The following is a 21,336-nucleotide window of genomic DNA, read 5'->3' on the forward strand; positions in this document are numbered from 1 at the left end:
AAGAGACACCAATATATACAGTAATGTGATATATAAGAGACACCAATATATACAGTAATGTAATATATAAGAGACACCAATATACAATAATGTAATATATAAGAGACACCAATATATACAGTAATGTCATATATAAGAGACACCAATATATACAGTAATGTAATATATAAGAGACACCAATATATACAGTAATGTAATATATAAGAGACACCAATATATACAGTAATGTTATATATAAGAGACACCAATATACAGTAATGTCATATATAAGAGACACCAATATATACAGTAATGTAATATATAAGAGACACCAATATATACAGTAATGTAATATATAAGAGACACCAATATATACAGTAATGTAATATATGAGACACCAATATATACAGTAATGTAATATATAAGAGACACCAATATATACAGTAATGTGATATATGAGACACCAATATATACAATAATGTAATATATAAGAGACACCAATGTACAGTAATGTAATATATAAGAGACACCAATGTACAGTAATGTAATATATAAGAGACACCAATATACAGTAATGTAATATATAAGAGACGCCAATATACAGTAATGTAATATATAAGAGACGCCAATATATACAGTAATGTAATATATATGAGACGCCAATATACAGTAATGTAATATATAAGAGACACCAATATACAGTAATGTAATATATAAGAGACGCCAATATATACAGTAATGTAATATATGAGACGCCAATATACAGTAATGTAATATATAAGAGACGCCAATATATACAGTAATGTAATATATATGAGACACCAATATATACAGTAATGTAATATATAAGAGACACCAAGATATACAGTAATGTAATATATAAGAGACACCAATATATACAGTAATGTAATATATAATAGACACCAATATACAGTAATGTAATATATAAGAGACACCAATATATACAGTAATGTAATATATAAGAGACACCAATATACAGTAATGTAATATATAAGAGACACAATATATACAGTAATGTCATAAGAGACACCAATATATACAGTAATGTAATATATAAGAGACACCAATATATACAGTAATGTAATATATAAGAGACATCAATATATACAGTAATGTAATATATAAGAGACACCAATATATACAGTAATGTAATATATAAGAGACACCAATATACAGTAATGTGATATATAAGAGACACCAATATATACAGTAATGTAATATGAGACACCAATATATACAGTAATGTAATATGAGACACCAATATATACAGTAATGTAATATATAAGAGACACCAATATATACAGTAATGTAATATATAAGAGACACCAATATATACAGTAATGTAATATATAAGAGACACCAATATATACAGTAATGTAATATGAGACACCAATATATACAGTAATGTAATATGAGACACCAATATACAGTAATGTAATATATAAGAGACACCAATATATACAGTAATGTCATATATAAGAGACACCAATATATACAGTAATGTAATATATAAGAGACACCAATATACAGTAATGTAATATATAAGAGACACCAATATACAGTAATGTAATATATAAGAGACACCAATATATACAGTAATGTCATATATAAGAGACACAATATATACAGTAATGTAATATATAAGAGACACCAATATACAGTAATGTAATATATAAGAGACACCAATATATACAGTAATGTCATATATAAGAGACACCAATATATACAGTAATGTAATATATAAGAGACACAATATATACAGTAATGTAATATATAAGAGACACCAATATATACAGTAATGTCATAAGAGACACCAATATATACAGTAATGTGATATATAAGAGACACCAATATATACAGTAATGTAATATATAAGAGACACCAATATACAGTAATGTAATATATAAGAGACACCAATATATACAGTAATGTAATATATAAGAGACACCAATATACAGTAATGTAATATATAAGAGACACCAATATACAGTAATGTAATATATAAGAGACACCAATATATACAGTAATGTAATATATGAGACACCAATATATACAGTAATGTGATATATAAGAGACGCCAATATATACAGTAATGTAATATATGAGACGCCAATATATACAGTAATGTAATATATGAGACACCAATATATACAGTAATGTAATATATAAGAGACACCAATATATACAGTAATGTAATATATAAGAAACACAAATATACAGTAATGTAATATATAAGAGACACCAATATACAGTAATGTGATATATAAGAGACACCAATATATACAGTAATGTAATATATAAGAGACACAATATATACAGTAATGTAATATATAAGAGACACCAATATACAGTAATGTAATATATAAGAGACACCAATATACAGTAATGTAATATATAAGAGACACCAATATACAGTAATGTAATATATAAGAGACACCAATATACAATAATGTAATATATAATAGACACCAATATATACAGTAATGTAATATATGAGACGCCAATATACAGTAATGTAATATATGAGACACCAATATACACAATAATGTAATATATAATAGACACCAATATATACAGTAATGTAATATATAAGAGACACCAATATACAGTAATGTAATATATAAGAGACACCAATATATACAGTAATGTAATATATAAGAGACACCAATATATACAGTAATGTAATAAGAGACACCAATATATACAGTAATGTAATATATAATAGACACCAATATATACAGTAATGTAATATATAAGAGACACCAATATACAGTAATGTAATATATAAGAGACACCAATATACAGTAATGTAATATATAAGAGACACCAATATATACAGTAATGTAATATATAAGAGACACCAATATACAGTAATGTAATATATAAGAGACACCAATATATACAGTAATGTAATATATAAGAGACACCAATATATACAGTAATGTAATATATATGAGACACCAATATATACAGTAATGTAATATATAAGAGACACCAATATATACAGTAATGTAATATATAAGAGACACCAATATATACAGTAATGTAATATATAAGAGACACCAATATATATAGTAATGTAATATATAAGAGACACCAATATATACAGTAATGTAATATATAAGAGACACCAATATATACAGTAATGTAATATATATGAGACACCAATATATACAGTAATGTAATATATGAGACACCAATATATACAATAATGTAATATATAAGAGACACCAATATACAGTAATGTAATATATAATAGACACCAATATATACAGTAATGTCATATATAAGAGACACCAATATATACAGTAATGTAATATATAAGAGACACCAATATATACAGTAATGTAATATATAAGAGACACCAATATACAGTAATGTAATATATAAGAGACACCAATATATACAGTAATGTCATATATAAGAGACACCAATATATACAGTAATGTAATATATAAGAGACACCAATATATACAGTAATGTAATATATAAGAGACACCAATATATACAGTAATGTGATATATAAGAGACACCAATATACAGTAATGTGATATATAAGAGACACCAATATACAGTAATGTAATATATAAGAGACACCAATATACAGTAATGTAATATATAAGAGACACCAATATATACAGTAATGTAATATATAAGAGACACCAATATATACAGTAATGTAATATATAAGAGACACCAATATACAGTGATGTAATATATAAGAGACACCAATATACAGTAATGTAATATATAAGAGACACCAATATATACAGTAATGTAATATATAAGAGACACCAATATACAGTAATGTAATATATAATAGACACCAATATATACAGTAATGTCATATATAAGAGACACCAATATATACAGTAATGTCATATATAAGAGACACCAATATACAGTAATGTCATATATAAGAGACACCAATATATACAGTAATGTCATATATAAGAGACACCAATATATACAGTAATGTAATATATAAGAGACACCAATATATACAGTAATGTAATATATGAGACACCAATATATACAGTAATGTAATATATGAGACACCAATATATACAGTAATGTGATATATGAGACACCAATATATACAGTAATGTAATATATAAGAGACTCCAATATACAGTAATGTAATATATAAGAGACACCAATATATACAGTAATGTCATATATAAGAGACACCAATATATACAGTAATGTAATATATAAGAGACACCAATATATACAGTAATGTAATATATGAGACACCAATATATACAGTAATGTAATATATAAGAGACACCAATATATACAGTAATGTAATATATAAGAGACACCAATATACAGTAATGTAATATATATGAGACACCAATATATACAGTAATGTCATATATAAGAGACACCAATATACAGTAATGTGATATATAAGAGACACCAATATATACAGTAATGTCATATATAAGAGACTCCAATATATACAGTAATGTAATATATAAGAGACACAATATATACAGTAATGTAATATATAAGAGACACCAATATATACAGTAATGTAATATATAAGAGACACCAATATATACAGTAATGTTATATATAAGAGACACCAATATACAGTAATGTAATATATAAGAGACACAATATATACAGTAATGTAATATGAGACACCAATATACAGTAATGTAATATATAAGAGACACCAATATATACAGTAATGTAATATATAAGAGACACCAATATATACAGTAATGTAATATGAGACACCAATATATACAGTAATGTAATATGAGACACCAATATATACAGTAATGTAATATGAGACACCAATATATACAGTAATGTAATATATAAGAGACACCAATATATACAGTAATGTAATATATAAGAGACACCAATATATACAGTAATGTAATATATAAGAGACACCAATATATACAGTAATGTCATATATAAGAGACACCAATATATACAGTAATGTAATATATAAGAGACACCAATATACAGTAATGTAATATATAAGAGACACCAATATATACAGTAATGTAATATATAAGAGACACCAATATACAGTAATGTGATATATAAGAGACACCAATATATACAGTAATGTAATATATAAGAGACTCCAATATACAGTAATGTAATATATAAGAGACACCAATATATACAGTAATGTAATATATAAGAGACACCAATATATACAGTAATGTAATATATAAGAGACACCAATATACAGTAATGTAATATATGAGACACCAATATATACAGTAATGTAATATATAAGAGACACCAATATATACAATAATGTAATATATAATAGACACCAATATATACAGTAATGTAATATATAAGAGACACCAATATACAGTAATGTAATATATAAAAGACACCAATATATACAGTAATGTAATATATAAGAGACACAATATATACAGTAATGTAATATATAAGAGACACAATATATACAGTAATGTAATATGAGACACCAATATACAGTAATGTAATATATAAGAGACACCAATATATACAGTAATGTAATATATAAGAGACACAATATATACAGTAATGTAATATGAGACACCAATATATACAGTAATGTAATATGAGACACCAATATATACAGTAATGTAATATATAAGAGACACCAATATATACAGTAATGTAATATATAAGAGACACCAATATATACAGTAATGTAATATATAAGAGACACCAATATATACAGTAATGTCATATATAAGAGACACCAATATATACAGTAATGTAATATATAAGAGACACCAATATACAGTAATGTAATATATAAGAGACACCAATATATACAGTAATGTAATATATAAGAGACACCAATATACAGTAATGTGATATATAAGAGACACCAATATATACAGTAATGTAATATATAAGAGACTCCAATATACAGTAATGTAATATATAAGAGACACCAATATATACAGTAATGTAATATATGAGACACCAATATATACAGTAATGTAATATATAAGAGACTCCAATATACAGTAATGTAATATATAAGAGACGCAATATATACAGTAATGTAATATATATAAGAGACACCAATATATACAGTAATGTAATATATAAGAGACACCAATATATACAGTAATGTAATATATAAGAGACACCAATATATACAGTAATGTCATATATAAGAGACACCAATATATACAGTAATGTAATATATAAGAGACACCAATATATACAGTAATGTAATATATAAGAGACACCAATATATACAGTAATGTAATATATAAGAGACACCAATATATACAGTAATGTAATATATAAGAGACACCAATATACAGTAATGTAATATATAAGAGACACCAATATATACAGTAATGTAATATATAAGAGACACCAATATATACAGTAATGTAATATATAAGAGACACCAATATACAGTAATGTAATATATAAGAGACACCAATATACAGTAATGTCATATATAAGAGACACAATATATACAGTAATGTAATATATAAGAGACACAATATATACAGTAATGTAATATATAAGAGACACCAATATATACAGTAATGTAATATATAAGAGACACCAATATATACAGTAATGTAATATAAGAGACACCAATATACAGTAATGTCATATATAAGAGACACAATATATACAGTAATGTAATATATAAGAGACACCAATATATACAGTAATGTAATATATAAGAGACACCAATATATACAGTAATGTAATATATAAGAGACACCAATATACAGTAATGTGATATATAAGAGACACCAATATACAGTAATGTGATATATAAGAGACACCAATATATACAGTAATGTAATATATAAGAGACACCAATATATACAGTAATGTAATATATAAGAGACACCAATATACAGTAATGTAATATATAAGAGACACCAATATACAGTAATGTGATATATAAGAGACACCAATATACAGTAATGTGATATATAAGAGACACCAATATATACAGTAATGTAATATATAAGAGACACCAATATATACAGTAATGTAATATATAAGAGACACCAATATACAGTAATGTAATATATAAGAGACACCAATATACAGTAGTCATATATAAGAGACACAATATATACAGTAATGTAATATATAAGAGACACCAATATACAGTAATGTAATATAAGAGACACCAATATACAGTAATGTCATAAGAGACACCAATATACAGTAATGTAATATAAGAGACACCAATATATACAGTAATGTAATATATAAGAGACACCAATATATACAGTAATGTAATATATAAGAGACACCAATATATACAGTAATGTAATATATAAGAGACACCAATATATACAGTAATGTAATATATAAGAGACACCAATATATACAGTAATGTCATATATAAGAGACACCAATATATACAGTAATGTAATATATAAGAGACACCAATATACAGTAATGTAATATATAAGAGACACCAATATACAGTAATGTAATATATAAGAGACACCAATATATACAGTAATGTAATATATAAGAGACACCAATATATACAGTAATGTAATATATAAGAGACACCAATAGATACAGTAATGTAATATATAAGAGACACCAGTATATACAGTAATGTCATATAAGAGACACCAATATACGTTAAAGTTATATATACATAGCTATGTACAATTGTATCACTTCTCAGCTGAGGGCAGGACTAGCTATGTACAATGTATCAGTCTGTAGTCCAGGATGTTTAGCTCACAGAGCATTGTCTAGACTGGATACAATTGTATCACTTCTCAGCTGAGAGCAGGACTAGCTATGTACAATGTATCAGTCTGGAGTCCAGGATGTTTAGCTCACAGAGCATTATCTAGACTGGATACAATTGTATCACGTCTCAGCTGAGGGCAGGACTAGCTATGTACAATGTATCAGTCTGGGGTCCAGGATGTTTAGCTCACAGAGCATTGTCTAGACTGAATACAATTGTATCACTTCTCAGCTGAGAGCAGGACTAGCTATGTACAATGTATCAGTCTGGAGTCCAGGGTGTTTAGCTCACAGAGCATTGTCTAGACTGGATACAATTGTATCACTTCTCAGCTGAGATCAGGACTAGCTATATACAATGTATCAGTCTGGAGTCCAGGATGTTTAGCTCACAGAGCATTGTCTAGACTGGATACAATTGTAAAATAAACCTCTTAGCTATGAAGTAGTATTAGTTCACACCGACATTCAGCTGGCGGAATTATACTCAAGTCTACTCAAGTCAAGTCAATTCTACTCAAGTCTGTCTGGACAGCCATTCCACTGACAGCAAGCAGAGATATTGAAAATGGTGAAGGATTGAGGTAAAACTTCAGTTTGCTGCCCTAGCTGTGTGTCTGTATTCTGGGGCCAAAGCAAAGTGGGTTGTTACATCCTTGGCCCAGTTGTGTCCCCAGCTGTGCCCAATATCTCAGCATCTCCCATGATGCATTGTGCACTATTGGTTTTCTGGTACAACCCTGTATGATTCCAGATACCGTATATACTAGAGTATAAGCCGACCCGAATATAAGCGGAGGCCCCTAATTTCACCCCAAAATCCCAGGAAAAGTTATTGACTCGAGTATAAGCCTAGGGTGGGAAATACATCATCCCCCCCTGTCATCATCCAGACCCCCATCATTAACTCCCCCGTCATCATCCCCCCTTCATCATCACCGCCTGTCATCATCCCCCCTTCATCATCACCGCCTGTCATCATCCCACACCTCCCCTTCATCATCCCCTTGTCATCATCCCCACCCCCCCTTCATCATCCCCCTGTCATCATCCCCTTGTCATCTTCCCCACCCCCCCTTCATCATCCCCTTGTCATCATCCCCACCCCCCCTTCATCATCCCCCTGTCATCATCCCCTTGTCATCATCCCCACCCCCCCTTCATCATCCTCTTGTCATCATCCCCACCCCCCCCTTCATCATCCCCCTGTCATCATCCCCTTGTCATCATCCCCACCCCCCCCTTCATCATCCCCTTGTCATCATCCTCTTGTCATCATCCCCACCCCCCCTTCATCATCCCCTTGTCATCATCCCCTTGTCATCATCCCCACCCCCCCTTCATCATCCCCTTGTCATCATCCCCACCCCCCCTTCATCATCCTCTTGTCATCATCCCCTTGTCATCATCCCCACCCCCCCTTCATCATCCCCTTATCATCCTCTTGTCATCATCCCCACCCCCCCTTCATCATCCCCTTGTCATCATCCCCTTGTCATCATCCCCACCCCCCCTTCATCATCCTCTTGTCATCATCCTCTTGTGAACTCTCCGCCCTCAGTGGTCTTCAACCTGCGGACCTTCAGAGGTTTCAAAACTACAACTCCCAGCAAGCCCGGGCAGCCATGGGCTGTCCGGGCTTGCTGGGAGTTGTAGTTTTGAAACCTCTGGAGGTCCGCAGGTTGAAGACCACTGTGGCCTTCGACATCATCCAGCCCCCTCTTACCCCCTTTAGTTCTGTACTCCCCTCCGCTCGGCGCTGGTCCGGTGCTGCAGGACTGTCCAGTGGGGAGGTCGTCCAGTGGGATAGTGGTTCCGGGCTGCTATCTTCACCGGGGGGGCCTCTTCTCCGCGCTTCGGGCCCGGAATAGAGGCGACGTTGGTAATGAACATACCTCTGCGTCGTCGTTAAGGCAACGTGACTATTCCGGGGCCGGGCCCGAAGCGCGGAGAAGAGGCCCCACTATCCCACCGGACGACCTCCCCACCGGACAGTCCTGCAGCACCAGACCAGCGCCGAGCAGAGGTGAGTACAGAACTAAAGGGGGTAAGAGGGGGCTGGATGATGTCGAAGGCCACAGTGGTCTTCAACCTGCGGACCTCCAGAGGTTTCAAAACTACAACTCCCAGCAAGCCCGGACAGACCATGGCTGCCCGGGCTTGCTGAGAGTTGTAGTTTTGAAACCTCTGGAGGTCCGCAGGTTGAAGACCACTGCGGGTGGAGAGTTCACTCGAGTATAAGCCGAGGGGGTTGTTTTCAGCACGAAAAATTGTGCTGAAAAACTCGTCGTATATACGGTATGTTAGCACCCAGCTTACCTAGAGTCCTGAGCAGTAGACTCACCTGATTATACTGATAAGAACTGTGTGAAGACATAACTCATTACATTTACTATCTGGGGTCTTGGAAATCTGGGTGGCTCATGTACCTAATAAACAGTCAAACTTAAAGGAGTACTCCAATGGAAAACAATTATTTTTAAATCAACTGGTGCCAGAAAGTTAAACAAATTTGTAAATTACTTCTATAAAAAAAATTAATCCTTCCAGTACTTATCAGCTGCTTTATGCTCCACAGGAAGTTGTGTAGTTCTTTCCAGTCTGCCCACAGTGCTCTCTGCTGACACTTCTGTCCATGTCAGGAACTGTCCAGAGCAGGAACAAATCCCCACAGCAAACCTCTCCTGCTCTGGACAGTTCCTGACATGGACAGAGGTGTCAGCAGAGAGCCATGTGTTCAGACTGGAAAGAACGGCACAACTTCCTATGGAGCATACAGCAGCTGATAAGTACTGGAAGGATTAAGATTTTTAAATAAAAGTAATTAACAAATCTGTTTAACTTTCTGGCACCAGTTGATTTAAAAAAAAAAATAGTTTTCCATCGGAGTACCCCTTTAATGCTTGGTATGATTCTTGTTGAACTTGTTTTCCCACAGGACAGAATGCCATAGTTATTGTCGCTGGGGCAAATCTATTACTAAATTCAGAAGATCTTACAAAGGCCTCAGCAACCATAACCGGAGCCCGGGTGGTAGTGTGCCAGCTGGAGATCAGCCCCGAGGGGTCACTGGAGGCCCTGAAAATGGCAAAGAAGGGCGGAGGTGAGAAACACAACACGACTCCCGAAAATCAGAAAAATAACACACAAATCTTCATATTGTAATTATGTTATATAATATAGGGGTAAACATTGTTCTATTTTAGCAGGTATATTGCTATACATAGGAGCAGTATTATAGTAGTTATATTCTTGTATATAGGAGCAGTATTATAGTAGTTATATTCTTGTATATAGGAGCAGTATTATAGTAGTTATATTCTTGTATATAGGAGCAGTATTATAGTAGATATATTCTTGTATATAGGGGCAGTATTATAGTAGTTATATTCTTGTATATAGGAGCAATATTATAGTAGTTATATTCTTGTATATAGGAGACAGTATTATAGTAGTTATATTCTTGTATATAGGAGCAGTATTATAGTAGTTATATTCTTGTATATAGGAGCAGTATTATAGTAGTTATATTCTTGTATATAGGAGACAGTATTATAGTAGTTATATTCTTGTATATAGGAGCAGTATTATAGTAGTTATATTCTTGTATATAGGAACAGTATTATAGTAGTTATATTCTTGTATATAGAAGGCCGTATTATAGTAGTTATATTCTTGTATATAGGAGACAGTATTATAGTAGTTATATTCTTGTATATAGGAGCAGTATTATAGTAGTTATATTCTTGTATATAGGAGCAGTATTATAGTAGTTATATTCTTGTATATAGGAGGCAGTATTATAGTAGTTATATTCTTGTATATAGGAGCAGTATTATAGTAGTTATATTCTTGTATATAGGAGCAGTATTATAGTAGTTATATTCTTGTATATAGGAGACAGTATTATAGTAGTTATATTCTTGTATATAGGAGCAGTATTATAGTAGTTATATTCTTGTATATAGGAGTAGTATTATAGTAGTTATATTCTTGTATATAGGAGCAGTATTATAGTAGTTATATTCTTGTATATAGGAGCAGTATTATAGTAGTTATATTCTTGTATATAGGAGCAGTATTATAGTAGTTATATTCTTGTATATAGGAGCAGTATTATAGTAGTTATATTCTTGTATATAGGAGCAGTATTATAGTAGTTATATTCTTGTACATAGGAGGCAGTATTATAGTAGTTATATTCTTGTATATAGGAGCAGTATTATAGTAGTTATATTCTTGTATATAGGAGCAGTATTATAGTAGTTATATTCTTGTATATAGGAGCAATATTATAGTAGTTATATTCTTGTATATAGGAGCAGTATTATAGTAGTTATATTCTTGTATATATGAGCAATATTATAGTAGTTATATTCTTGTATATAGGAGCAGTATTATAGTAGTTATATTCTTGTATATAGGAGCAGTATTATAGTAGTTATATTCTTGTATATAGGAGCAGTGTTATAGTAGTTATATTCTTGTATATAGTAGCAATATTATAGTAGTTATATTCTTGTATATAGGAGCAGTATTATAGTAGTTATATTCTTGTATATAGGAGCAGTATTATAGGAGTTATATTCTTGTATATAGGAGGCAGTATTCTAGTAGCTAGATTCTTGTATGTAGGAGCAGTATTATAGTAGTTGTATTCTTGTATATAGGAGCAGTATTATAGTAGTTATATTCTTGTATACAGGAGCAGTATTATAGTAGTTATATTCTTGTATATAGGAGCAGTATTATAGTAGTTATATTCTTGTATATAGGAGCAGTGTTATAGTAGTTATATTCTTGTATATAGTAGCAATATTATAGTAGTTATATTCTTGTATATAGGAGCAGTATTATAGTAGTTATATTCTTGTATATAGGAGCAGTATTATAGGAGTTATATTCTTGTATATAGGAGCAGTATTCTAGTAGCTAGATTCTTGTATGTAGGAGCAGTATTATAGTAGTTGTATTCTTGTATATAGGAGCAGTATTATAGTAGTTATATTCTTGTATACAGGAGCAGTATTATAGTAGTTATATTCTTGTATATAGGAGCAGTATTATAGTAGTTATATTCTTGTATATATGAGCAGTATTATAGTAGTTATATTCTTGTATATAGGAGCAGTATTATAGTAGTTATATTCTTGTATATAGGAGGAGTATTATAGTAGTTATATTCTTGTATATAGGAGGCAGTATTATAGTAGTTATATTCTTGTATATAGGAGGCAGTATTATAGTAGTTATATTCTTGTATATAGGAGCAGTATTATAGTAGTTATATTCTTGTATATGGGAGCAGTATTATAGTAGTTATATTCTTGTATATAGGAGCAGTATTATAGTAGTTATATTCTTGTATATATGAGCAGTATTATAGTAGTTATATTCTTGTATATAGGAGCAGTATTATAGTAGTTATATTCTTGTATATAGGAGGAGTATTATAGTAGTTATAAAAAGTCCAAAATGTAGGGCGGCACATGGGCTAGCGTGGTGCACGAGGAAGATTAGTAAAGTAAACTGGAATAAATCCCGGCACTCACTCTTCGTATCATGCAGAAAGGGTCTTTATTTACGCAAGACGCGTTTCGGCTACAAGCCTTTTTCAATTGCAAACATATATACAAATGCCAAACTTTAACATACTTTTATACGTAACTTCCGTATCGGCAAACAAATCAGCTGACTATATGTCATCATTACGTCATGACTGACAGGTCAGTGTCTATAGTGATCAAGTAAACATAAACAAGAACAGAAGCTCCGAGACTGCAGAAAAGGTAAATAAACAGATAGCCATGTGCTCATGATTTTATTTCTGATATCGCCGGTTCCTGTTAATATGTAGATAGACTATGTATCTAAGGAAAAATAATAATACTGTTATAAGACCTTTGTTATCACAGATTACATTTTAAATATTTAAAGGTACTGAATACAGTGTATTATACAGATTATATACGTGTTTTTATAAAAAAAACTACTAAGTTCGTAATCTCTATTTAAGCCTCGTGGCTCAAGTGTATCCAAACGGTGGATCCAATATGCCTCACGTTTATGTAAAAGTTTTTTGATATCACCTCCTCTCCTGGGTAAATGGATTTCTTCAATAACCGGATATTTTAACTGAGCGATTGTGTGATGGTGGGAATGGAAATGTAACAGGATAGGAAAGAATAGATTGGAACAACGGATAGTGGATTTGTGGCGATTAATCCGGTCTCCTATGCGTTGACCCGTCTCGCCAACGTACAGGAGGCCACACGGACATTTAATAAGATAGATGACATTTTTAGTTTTGCAAGTATAGAATCCTTTGACTGGGATCTTTTTTCCTGTATAAGGGTGTAATATATGATCGCCTTTAATAATATTGCTGCACTGACTGCATTGCAGACAGGGTGTATGTTCCTAATTTGTGTGTTTTGAGAAACAGCTGCCTAGGAATTTTGGCTATTGAACCCACATCGGCTCTAATTAATTTATCTCTGAGGTTCGGAGGGCGTTTATTACAGATCAGAGGTGGTTCTTTGAATTCCGTAATGGTAGGGTAAGATTTAGCAATTAAAGTCCAATGATCTTGCACTATTTTATCGATTTTATGTTGTAAGGGGTGATATAGTCTCACAAAAGGTATGCGTTTATGTGAATCAGTTTTGTTTTCTTTCTCAATTTTGGCTTCTTGGAGTACCCAATCCGGGTATCCTCGTTCGGAAAATTTATTTTCCAATTCTGAGATTCTGAGCTCTCTAGTATGTGGGTCTGTCACTACACGTTCAATTCGTTTGTACTGAGACCGAGGTATGGCTTTTTTGACTGCTGGGGGGTGTGAACTTGTGTATAGCAAAAAGTTATTGCGATCCGTATCTTTACGATATAAATCAGTATAAAGTCCCCCTTTATTATTCTTTAGGACAGTAGTGTCCAAAAAATGTACTTTCTCTTGACTCGCAGTCATCGTAAATTTCAACTCTGGTCTAATTGAATTAATTTTGTCAAAAAATCTCTGAAGGGCGGAATGTGGCCCCTCCCAGACGCAAATAATATCATCTATAAAACACTTCCAAATTTTCGCAGAGGCTAGAAAATCCACATCATTGTAAATATGTAATTCCTCAAACAATGCCATATAAGCGTTTGCGTAGGGAGGGGCCACATTCGCGCCCATCGCCGAGCCCTGTTTCTATAGAAAAAACTGATCCCCAAATAAAAAGTAATTTTCAAACAATACGATCTCTAATAGATCCATAAAAAAATCCTTTTGTGTATCTGTATTTTCACTCTCCCTCAAAAGCCATCTTACAGCCTCCATTCCCTGGGTGTGTTTTATGGAGGTATATAAACTTGTAACATCGATAGTTATCAACCAGGTCTCATCTGTAATGCCTCCCACCTGTGATAATACCTGTAAAAAATCTGATGTATCTAGTAAAAATGCCTGGGTCTGTTTAATCAGAGGAGTAAGTGTTTTTTCTAAAAGAATAGATTGTGGTGACAAAATCGAGTCTACTGATGCAACTATAGGACGTCCTGGTGGATTATTTAGGTCTTTATGGATTTTTGGAAGGATGTAAAAAACTGGGGTTATAGGTGTTTTATTAATCAAAAATTCTTTCAGAGTTGAAATTTACGATGACTGTGAGTCAAGAGAAAGTACACTTTTTGGACACTACTGTCCTAAAGAATAATAAAGGGGGACTTTATACTGATTTATATCGTAAAGATACGGATCGCAATAACCTTTTGCTATACACAAGTTCACACCCCCCAGCAGTCAAAAAAGCCATACCTCGGTCTCAGTACAAACGAATTGAACGTGTAGTGACAGACCCACATACTAGAGAGCTCAGAATCTCAGAATTGGAAAATAAATTTTCCGAACGAGGATACCCGGATTGGGTACTCCAAGAAGCCAAAATTGAGAAAGAAAACAAAACTGATTCACATAAACGCATACCTTTTGTGAGACTATATCACCCCTTACAACATAAAATCGATAAAATAGTGCAAGATCATTGGACTTTAATTGCTAAATCTTACCCTACCATTACGGAATTCAAAGAACCACCTCTGATCTGTAATAAACGCCCTCCGAACCTCAGAGATAAATTAATTAGAGCCGATGTGGGTTCAATAGCCAAAATTCCTAGGCAGCTGTTTCTCAAAACACACAAATTAGGAACATACACCCTGTCTGCAATGCAGTCAGTGCAGCAATATTATTAAAGGCGATCATATATTACACCCTTATACAGGAAAAAAGATCCCAGTAAAAGGATTCTATACTTGCAAAACTAAAAATGTCATCTATCTTATTAAATGTCCGTGTGGCCTCCTGTACGTTGGCGAGACGGGTCAACGCATAGGAGACCGGATTAATCGCCACAAATCCACTATCCGTTGTTCCAATCTATTCTTTCCTATCCTGTTACATTTCCATTCCCACCATCACACAATCGCTCAGTTAAAATATCCGGTTATTGAAGAAATCCATTTACCCAGGAGAGGAGGTGATATCAAAAAACTTTTACATAAACGTGAGGCATATTGGATCCACCGTTTGGATACACTTGAGCCACGAGGCTTAAATAGAGATTACGAACTTAGTAGTTTTTTTTATAAAAACACGTATATAATCTGTATAATACACTGTATTCAGTACCTTTAAATATTTAAAATGTAATCTGTGATAACAAAGGTCTTATAACAGTATTATTATTTTTCCTTAGATACATAGTCTATCTACATATTAACAGGAACCGGCGATATCAGAAATAAAATCATGAGCACATGGCTATCTGTTTATTTACCTTTTCTGCAGTCCCGGAGCTTCTGTTCTTGTTTATGTTTAATTGATCACTATGGACACTGACCTGTCAGTCATGACGTAATGATGACATATAGTCAGCTGATTTGTTTGCCGATACGGAAGTTACGTATAAAAGTATGTTAAAGTTTGGCATTTGTATATATGTTTGCAATTGAAAAAGGCTTGTAGCCGAAACGCGTCTTGCGTAAATAAAGACCCTTTCTGCATGATACGAAGAGTGAGTGCCGGGATTTATTCCAGTTTACTTTATAGTAGTTATATTCTTGTATATAGGGGCAGTATTATAGTAGTTATATTCTTGTATATAGGAGGCAGTATTATAGTAGTTATATTCTTGTATATAGGGGCAGTATTATAGTAGTTATATTCTTGTATATAGGAGCAATATTATAGTAGTTATATTCTTGTATATAGGAGCAGTATTATAGTAGTTATATTCCTGTATATAGGAGCAGTATTATAGTAGTTATATTCTTGTATATGGGGGACAGTATTATAGTAGATATATTCTTGTATACAGGAGCAGTATTATAGTAGTTATATTCTTGTATATAGGAGCAGTATTATAGACGTTATATTCTTGTATATAGGAGCAGTATTATAGTAGTTATATTCTTATATATAGGGGCAGTATTATAGTAGTTATATTCCTGTATATAGGAGCAGTATTATAGTAGTCATATTCTTGTATATGGGGGACAGTATTATAGTAGATATATTCTTGTATACAGGAGCAGTATTATAGTAGTTATATTCTTGTATATAGGAGCAGTATTATAGTAGTTATATTCTTGTATATAGGAGCAGTATTATAGTAGTTATATTCCTGTATATAGGAGCAGTATTATAGTAGTTATATTCTTGTATATAGGAGCAGTATTATAGTAGTTATATTCTTGTATATAGGAGCAGTATTATAGTAGTTATATTCCTGTATATAGGAGCAGTATTATAGTAGTTATATTCTTGTATATAGGAGCAGTATTATAGACGTTATATTCTTGTATATAGGAGCAGTATTATAGTAGATATATTCTTGTATATAGGAGCAGTATTATAGTAGTTATATTCTTGTATATAGGAGCAGTATTATAGTAGTTATATTCTTGTATATAGGAGCAGTATTATAGTAGATATATTCTTGTATATAGGAGGCAGTATTATAGTAGTTATATTCTTGTATATAGGAGCAGTATTATAGTAGTTATATTCTTGTATATAGGTGCAGTATTATAGACGTTAAATTCTTGTATATAGGAGGCAGTATTATAGTAGTTATATTCTTGTATATAGGAGCAGTATTATAGTAGTTATATTCTTGTATATAGGAGCAGTATTATAGTAGATATATTCTTGTATAAAGGGGCAGTATTATAGTAGTTATATTCTTCTATATAGGGGCAGTATTATAGTAGATATATTCTTGTATATAGGAGCAGTATTATAGACGTTATGTTCTTGTATATAGGAGCAGTATTATAGTAGATATATTCTTGTATATAGGAGCAGTATTATAGTAGTTATATTCTTGTATATAGGAGGCAATTTTTATTGTGAAAACAAACAAAATTACAATTAACATAAATTCTTACAATGCAAAACAAAAATAACAAGCATTGTACACACAATGACTACTCAACTAGAGTATGTACAGAGTAATATTAAACTTAGAAAGTCCACATTTGCTGGAAAAGGAAAAACACAAAAAATTTAATAAAATAACATGACATCCTCTGTGTTAAACCAAAGAGACATTCCTCCATAATGTCCCATTATTTTGGTTCCTCCGTATCTCTAATGACTTTACCCACTGGAGCTCGGACATGATGTGTCTTACTGCTGTGTTGTGATGGAATGGCTCATTGTGTATGGACACTCTAGTTCTCATGTGCCAATGGTAATATTTAGTGATAGTAATTATTATGTACATAGTCCCCCTGTCTACAGTCCTGTTACTGGATGGTACAGCATATATGATGTCAGGATACGTCAGGTTCTGCAGTAATGGGATGTTCAGCTTACTGGACACTTCTTCCCATATCCTCCTCCCGCCCCTGCAGTCAGATATGAAATGCTCCATGGTCTCCTCCTGCTGACAACCCAGAGGACAGTTCCTATCTGAGACACTTAGATATTTCAGGTTACCCCTGACAAAGAGCCTCCCATGGAGCGACAGCCAAGCTATGTCAAAGAATTTTGCGGGGAGTCGTTTCCCATTGAGGAACTTAAGACTTTCTTGTAAAGTGCTGGTCACACAGTCCCTCAAGGCAAGTGGAGAGCAGAAGAAAGCCCTACAAACCCTTACGTATAGATCCTTCCTTGGCTTACTCTCTATATAGGACTTCTCAATGCGCCATCTCTTCAGACATCTGAGCCCGTATTCCAGGTACGGGGGGAGGTAGTCACGCGTCCATCTCCCCCTCTTGAGACTGCCGCCTCGCACACAAGACTCTGCAAAAGGCAATATCCAGTCCCTGATACTATTCGCCCACAGGGAGCTGTTGTTTGAGTCCATGCAACCAAAATTAACTTTTAGAAACATGGAGTCAAAGAACACCCTTGGATTCAGCATATCCAACCCACCCTCTCTCCTCTGTAGGTAGGTGACCCCTCTTTTTATCAGGTTCAACCTGTTCCCCAAGAACATTTGGAAGAACAGGCTAAAGAGCCGAGCAGAGAAAGATTCTGGCAAAGGAAAAACAACAGAGACATACAAAAAGACGGGGACCAGGTAAGTCTTCAACATTTTAACCCTTTCTCTATAGGTCAGCCTCCAGTTCTTCCATCGCTGAACCTTTGCATTTCCGGCTTCCAACTTCTCTTCCCAATTTAGTTTGGCGTTATCGTCCCTCCCGAATTTGACCCCTAGGATTTTAATATAGGAGGAGGCTCTCACAAATTGGGGCAGATCAAAGTCTGGATCAGAATCAGATACCCAGAGAGCTTGACTCTTCTCAAGGTTGACCAGAGACCCTGAGGCCTCCGAGTAACTTCTGATGGCCATAGACAACATCTCCACCTCCCGAGGCTCAGATATCACTACAGTCACATCATCCGCATAGGCAACAACACTCAGGGGCAGGCAGTGGGGGACTGGCACCCCCTGAAAACTACACTCCTGCAGTGACCTCAGAAACGGATCTAAGGCAAATACATACAGCAGCGGACTCAGTGGGCAACCTTGTCTCACCCCCGCCTCAACCCTGAAGGTGTCACCCTGCCAACCATTGATCAGAGGAAAGCTCTCGGCCTCACAATACAAAGTCTTCAGCCAATCGATGAATTGTCCCGGAATACCGTACTTTGACAAAGTGGCCCATAGATACTCGTGATCTACTCTGTCAAAGGCTTTAGCCTGGTCAAGACTCACAACATATCTCCCACACCTCAGGGCTTTACATCTCTCAAACATCTCCCTTATGGAGATCACTGCCCCAGAGATGTTCCGCCCTTTTACTGTGCCATACTGACAGCCTGCCAACAGTGCCGGGGACAGACAAACTAACCTAGAAAACAGGATTTTTGCCAGAATCTTCCTGTCGACATTCAAGAGGGCAATCGGCCTCCAGTTCTTGATGTCACTCGGCTCTTTACCTTTAGACAGCAGAATCAGCGAGGACACTCTCATGGATGGAGGCATCAGGTGACTTTCTAGACAATTTGTGTAAACATCCACGAGGATTGGAGCCAAGAGGTCTCTGAATGTCTTATAGAATTCTGCTGTTATCCCATCTGGACCTGGTGCCTTCTTCACATGTAACTTATCAATGGCCTCTTTGACCTCCGCCACCGTCAATTCTGCTGTCAAAGGAGAAAAGTCCAAATCATTAGTATCAGGGAGCGGAGTTGTCTCCAAGAATTGGGTCATCTTGTCTCTATCCAAAACCTTCCTCTGAAACAAGTCAGCATAGTACGATCTCACCACCCCCAGGATACCCTCCCGAGATTCCTGCAAAACACCCTGGGAGTCAGTGAGACCGGTGACAGATTTATTTGCCACCCGCTCCCGGCAATTCTCAAAGGGATCAGGAGACCCTAAGGACCCATAATCCCGTTCAAGAACCAGGGAGGTATACCTGCTGTACTGATACTGCCTTATCTCAGATTTCAGCCGGTCTATCCTTTGTTGGTCCCCACCCGCCGAATACAGTGACTCCAATTCTTTGCGCAGCTTGAGATACTGGCCGTACTTACTCTTCCCCTTTATAACTGACAGTCTCTTTAAGAGGGTTCTGATCTCATCCTTGACATCCTCCCACCAGGCGGCCATATCATCATAGAAGTCCACCCTCTCTAGCTGACTCTGTATAAGAGAGTGAACCTGTCTCTGCACAGAAGGATCTTCTAATAGGCTCGAATTCAGTCTCCACAACCCTCTACCTGTCTCAGGACCCTGTGTGACACCCAAACAGAAATATAAGGCCAGATGGTCAGAATAAGGGACGATCTTCTCATCTTTCTCACCAATCGTCTCTGTAGGACTAACCAGAGCCAAATCTATCCTACTGCTTCTTCCACCACAAAAATAGGTAAACTTTGCCTTCCGACCACCCTGCACAAACACATCTGACAACCCGGCCTGTAGAATGATTTGGTTTAAGACCTTGGAGTCTCGTGTTAGAGGTCTATTAGAGGATCTGTCACTAGATGTTCTGGAGGCATTAAAATCTCCAGCCAAGATGCAGGGACAGATGTGAAGAGATATGGCTTCACTTCATTATAAAGGTTAACCCTTTCAGTCACTGTCTGTGAACCATAGA

The 21,336-nt window shown here is 34.2% G+C and overlaps 1 protein-coding gene across 8 annotated transcripts in view; it reads left to right on the top strand.

Moving 5' to 3' along the window:
* Positions 1–21,336, top strand: part of RBKS (ribokinase) — a 107,905-nt gene that overhangs the window by 38,000 nt on the left and 48,569 nt on the right. For 7 of the 8 annotated variants that reach the window (XR_008891744.1, XM_056568591.1, XM_056568589.1 and 4 more), the window contains exon 6: positions 10,676–10,840. The exons of the other annotated variant lie outside the window; for it this stretch is intronic. Coding sequence is in view for 6 of the 7 variants with exons in the window: in XM_056568591.1 (XP_056424566.1) it covers positions 10,676–10,840 (165 nt within the window). In the remaining variant the exon portion in view is untranslated. The remainder of the gene's footprint in view (positions 1–10,675; positions 10,841–21,336) is intronic. 8 annotated transcript variants of the gene reach the window in all.

The sequence above is a fragment of the Hyla sarda genome, chromosome 3 (assembly GCF_029499605.1).
Source record: "Hyla sarda isolate aHylSar1 chromosome 3, aHylSar1.hap1, whole genome shotgun sequence".
Classification (NCBI taxonomy): Eukaryota; Metazoa; Chordata; class Amphibia; order Anura; family Hylidae; genus Hyla; species Hyla sarda.